General features: G+C 43.8%; 3 protein-coding genes across 3 annotated transcripts; 1 reads left to right on the top strand and 2 right to left on the bottom strand.

The window, feature by feature from the left end:
- Window positions 1-2,394: 2,394 nt before the first annotated feature.
- Window positions 2,395-3,270, bottom strand: LACBIDRAFT_242154 (uncharacterized protein; the record flags this gene model as incomplete). The annotated part of the gene is made up of 5 exons (XM_001890950.1): window positions 2,395-2,464; window positions 2,521-2,615; window positions 2,674-2,788; window positions 2,861-3,042; window positions 3,100-3,270. The coding sequence occupies 5 exons, from the start codon at window positions 3,268-3,270 to the stop codon at window positions 2,395-2,397; spliced, it is 633 nt and encodes a 210-aa protein (XP_001890985.1).
- Window positions 3,271-3,537: 267 nt separating this feature from the next.
- Window positions 3,538-3,744, bottom strand: LACBIDRAFT_303390 (uncharacterized protein; the record flags this gene model as incomplete). Its single annotated transcript, XM_001890949.1, has 1 exon — window positions 3,538-3,744. Exon 1 carries the CDS (start codon window positions 3,727-3,729, stop codon window positions 3,538-3,540), a length of 192 nt encoding a protein of 63 aa, XP_001890984.1. The 5' UTR covers window positions 3,730-3,744.
- A 275-nt stretch (window positions 3,745-4,019) lies between these two features.
- LACBIDRAFT_336022 (uncharacterized protein) lies at window positions 4,020-4,850 on the top strand (the record flags this gene model as incomplete). The annotated part of the gene is made up of 3 exons (XM_001890951.1): window positions 4,020-4,396; window positions 4,599-4,656; window positions 4,743-4,850. 3 exons carry the CDS (start codon window positions 4,020-4,022, stop codon window positions 4,848-4,850), a joined length of 543 nt encoding a protein of 180 aa, XP_001890986.1.
- Between the last annotated feature and the right edge of the window lie 340 nt (window positions 4,851-5,190).

The following is a 5,190-nucleotide window of genomic DNA, read 5'->3' as shown; positions in this document are numbered from 1 at the left end:
TTTGTAGTGTCTGCTTTTTAGACTGCAAAAGTTTGTACTGTCCACATTTTGAGGCTACAAAAATTTGTAGTTGACATATAGTTTATAGTGTCCTTGACTCTGTATAGGTTATGGGGATGAGGTTAAAGAATTGACATAATTTTACATATTGCCATTGCTGCAGCATTGATTTTTGACATCATGTACAAGTTGTCTTTCATGTCAAGAAAGGCTATTATATTCTATGCCTTCCTATTGATAGCTACTGTCCTATTTCAAAATCATAGTTCTAGGTCCATGTGGATATGGTTTGAAGGATTAAATAACTTTACCTTTTGCTATGGCCACATCATTAACTTTTGATACAAAAGTGGACACTACAAACTTTGTGGTCTAAAAAGCAGACACTATAAACTTTTCTATTAAACAGGCACACACTACAAACTTTTGTAGTCTAAAAAAGCGGACACTACAAAATTTTCTAATGGAAAAGCGCAGACTACAAAAGTTTTCAGCTTGGATAACCTTTTAACCTAACCCCAACTTTGTAGTCTATTCTATATCTGACTCTTGTAGTCTGTCAGTGTCAATTGCTCTTTCAGGGAATGCACCTTCCTTTTTTGGTCATTTTTCCCACAATACAACATTTGTTGCCCTTTCATTTAGCTTTCTAAATGTGTTGGAATCATGTTATTTGGTTTTGTTTTCATGGAGAAAAATGCAAAAAACAAAAAAAAACACGGCACTTGGAAGAATCTTTTACATCATATCTTCACAATGGGAGCACTTCACAACATAATTCAAACAGATTCAGGAAGCTACAGTGTAGGGCTACAACTTTCGTTTTTTGACCATTTTAGGAAATTGGTCATGTGATCACCCTCCCAACAACCCATGTGATACATATCATCATTATTATCTATTTTTGGTAATGAAAGTGCTAGGGAGCCTAATGAGAAGTAATGAAATCATCAAGGTGCTCAATGAAATATCCTAATGAAAGTGCCAAGAAGCCTAATGAAATATTCTAATGAGAATTCCATGAAATGGTAATGAAAGAGTCAAGGAGCTGAATGAAATATCCTAATGAAAATTCTAAGAAATAGTAATGAAAAAGCGAAGGAGCATAATGAAATATCCTAATGAAAATTCTAAGAAATAGTAATGAAAAAGCGAAGGAGCATAATGAAATATCCTAATGAAAATTCTAAGAAATGGTAATGAAAAAGTGAAGGAGCCTAATGAAATATCCTAATGAAAATTCTAAGAAATGGTAATGAAAAAGCGAAGGTGTCTAATGAAATATCCTAATGAAAATTCTAAGAAATAGTAATGAAAAAGCGAAGGAGCCTAATGAAATATCCTAATGAAAATTCTAAGAAATGGTAATGAAAAGGCGAAGGAGCCTAATGAAATATCCTAATGAAAATTCTAAGAAATGGTAATGAAAAAGCGAAGGAGCCTAATGAAATATCCTAATGAAAATTCTAAGAAATGGTAATGAAAAAGCGAAGGAGCATAATGAAATATTGTAATGAAAATTCTAAGAAATAGTAATGAAAAAGCGAAGGAGCATAATGAAATATCCTAATGAAAATTCTAAGAAATGGTATTGAAAAAGCGAAGGTGTCTAATTAAATATCCTAATGAAAATTCTAAGAAATAGTAATGAAAAAGCGAAGGAGCCTAATGAAATATCCTAATGAAAAGTCTATGAAATGGCAATGAAAGGGCCAAAGAGCTTAATGAAATATCCTCATGATATCTCATTATCCTTGCCTATATCTTATGAAAGATTCTAGTGATAAATTGAATGAAATAGATGGGCAATCCTAATGAGATGCCTTTCATAAAACCTGTGGCAGTATACACATTGCCTCTTGGACAGTTGTCATAGATTAATCATAAATAGTGGTAGCCACTAGTGATTCATCGTATACCCATCAGGACTGCATTTTTCTGAACCCTCACAACCACCGAACGAGGGCAAATTCACAATATGCTTGCGTTCCAGCGGAGGTTGGACCATACAGCTTTCTCTTTGAAGCGCTGCAGCCAGGTGATGGACTGAACAAAAACTAGGAGAAGGCGGTGGTGCAGAATCTGGACGGTTGAAACCTTTCAGCATGTAGTGGAATTCTGACGAAGAATTCACCCCAGAGGAGTAAGCCCAGATCAGTATTTCTGTCAAGGCGATGAATGGACTGATGGCAGATTGGCGACAGGATCTGGAAAACAACAGTTTTGAAGGTAGATTGGCGAGGTCAATGTCATGCTATGTGACAGCGTGTTTAAGCTGCGCACTCGCATTAGTACTTCTTGGCCGTATTCGGACTATCATATGGTAGGTGTGAAGTCATTCGGCGGAATGCCCACGTTCACAGTCTTGCAAGTAATACATGATGTCTATCATCCTTAGGCGGTACTCTTGACACCATCCTTGACCACCTGCCAGGAAGCCCTTCCGGACACCTCCTTGAACCAGCTAAAGAACAAGCCACGTTAACAATGGGGACGACACTCAGATCCACAAACACGTACCGATCAACGTTGGGCTTTGATTCTATGACGTTACTCCCCGCCGCAGGGAGGTATGAGCCGTATGCAACGTGAAAGATATCAGCGAGAGTGATTTCCTGCAATCACATCGGTAAGTATCGCGTCATCAGATGGTACACACGATGTGAGACTGACATCTCCAGCTAGGTACTTCTGCTTTGCGAGGATCGTGTCATACACATCCAGATGCTTATCCAGGGCGGAGATTGCTGCCTCATAAACCGCAGGGTCTGAGGTCAATCCACGGTATCTTGGGGGCAAAAGTGTGTCAGAACGCGATACAATATTGCAAGACCAAAAAATCGGCTCACTTTTTGAACACGTTTTTGGCAACGGCTTGGACGCGTGTGGATGGAAGTTGAAGGCTTCAATCGATGCGGCTTGCTCGGAGAGACCGTATGCCTTCGGATCCTTTGGGAGGAGTGGTGTTCCTTGATCGGCGTACTTGGCCGCGATATAGCGAGCGATGGCCCTACTTTCGTACACGATGTATCCATCATCGTCCTGAAGTCGGACACCCTATGAAGCAGTTGCGTGATAAGGAGAGAGATCGAAGCTCACGATGTAGGGAACCTGTCCGAATGGTTGAATCACGAGGTATTCCGGGGCCTTCTGCTCGCCCTTGCTAATGTCGACTGGGATGAACTCGAACGGAACGTTTTTCTCGTACAACACTGTTGCAACAGTCTGAGTGCAAGTGGAGAGGTGGAATCCGTAGAGTTTAAGAACCATTGTGAGACGCGTTCAAAGAAATGAATCTGGAGGTGATGAAGAGCGAGGTTCTTGCCTTGCTCTTCTTTTAAACATGTCGGACTGACTGGAGACGCCATACCGGCACCCATTCGTTGTAGATGGGAATTTCTAGAAGTCAAGTCAGGCCTGCAAGACTGCATTTAGAGCCGAACGTCCGTGCATGCGTAGTACGGTAGGCCTAGATTTCAAAGCTGTCATAGTTTTCCGATGGAAGGCCGTGCAGCAGTGCTCAGTCAGCTGTAAGTGCTAGGCACTCAAGTTTGAGCGTTGAGGTATAGCCTCAGATGCGGACATCTTGAGACAAGGTTGAGGTATAAGTGTTGAGATTCTGATGACCGTGTGATGACCATGATAATGATCTATATATGTGGTGGGATTCATCAGCTCCGAAAGGACAGTTGACCTATGAATATGAATACTTACTGGAAAAGACTCCATGGACGTGTTGTGTTGGTGTGGATTGTAAATAGAATCTGTTCCCAACGTAGCAATGTTGATTACGGCCCGCTAGTCCAAGCGTCCAGCGAGAAAATCACCGTAACCCAAATCACTTGGAATTCCCCCGAGTGAACAAAGCTTTCGCTTTATCCTTAACCTTCCTCACCCGTTTCTTCCCCTTTCGCTGTTTCGTCACTTGGCTAGAAGTGGGGTTTTCCTCAGGTAGGGGTACAGTCGGGACTCTCCTACTCTGCAGTAGCTGGAATATCAGCGGAGAACCTGGGGAGACGATGGGCGAAACGCGGGGTAGTTCTTCGGGAGCTGCTGGGATGGGAGGGTGGATGGAGGCGGACACGGATGAGGTCTCGACTGGAGGATTGGTTGGGGTAGCTGGTATAATTGGCGAAGCAGGTGTTGGCAAGGGCGACACGATACATGGCGGAGAGATGAGTGGCGGAGAGATGGGTGGCGGAGAGGTAGGTGTTGGTATAGGTGGGTTTGATGGGGAATTTGGTATTGCTGGTGTGTCGGATGAAGGAGGCGGCAATCCAGAGGATGGTTGTTCTGGAAGGGAGATGGGCGGAAGAGGAATATGGGACTGTGTTGGTGATTTGGGGAATCGTTCTCGTACCACGTCCCAGGAATCAAGGCTATTGGAAGAATCCAGGTAACGGATCGTTTCACAGAGTCAGCTGACGTCCGTTCCTCTCAAACTGCTGAGCGCTCCGAGTTAACGCGCAGTGGCGTGCCTCAGCGTAGGAGGCACCAGAAAGGACGGCGGTCAAAGAAGAAGTGTGAGAAAAAGAAACAAAACAACGCCCTTCACCAGACTCAAGGGGACGAAGAGATGACATGCTATTTCGTTTCAGATATTCACAAAAGCAGCAGATCCACTATGGAGACACCACCAGAAACCTAGAACAAACAGTAAACTACATTGAAAGCCGAAAGACGAACACACATGCCTGGCTTCTTCATCATCATCGAAGTAGAACTTAGCGATCCCTGTCTAGCGACATTCCGGCTCTACCTTCTCTCATCCATCCTCGGCGTTCTTCGCATTCCTTGTCATCCCTCTCCCTACTATCGTCCTCACTAATCCGCACGAGATCCGGTCGTAATTCATATCCTGTAGGAGGACAAGGATCCACTGCGGCCGACGGATCGCTTTCCTGCAGCTCGGGCCTCGCCTCGCGGATCCTACAAAAGACCAACCAATTAGCTCATCGTCAAGAGGGGAGGAGTGATGTCGTACCAGGCGGTTATGCGATACTCTATGTCGGGCCTGTGTCGAATCTTGCATCGCCAAAAAACATCGGGTATGATTGAAGATCCAAAGTCCTGCCCATCGAACTATCGAATGCTGGAAGCACAACGAGGCATCTGTGCACCACCGGAGTCTCTTGGGTTGGATGATTGTCGTGAGGGCGAGCCGTCGGTAGAGCTGCGGAGTACTGAGAT

The sequence above is a fragment of the Laccaria bicolor genome, genomic scaffold (genome assembly GCF_000143565.1).
Source record: "Laccaria bicolor S238N-H82 LACBIscaffold_242 genomic scaffold, whole genome shotgun sequence".
Lineage (NCBI taxonomy): Eukaryota > Fungi > Basidiomycota > Agaricomycetes > Agaricales > Hydnangiaceae > Laccaria > Laccaria bicolor.
Note: the sequence above shows the minus strand (reverse complement) of the source record. Positions and strands in the feature narration are given on the sequence as shown.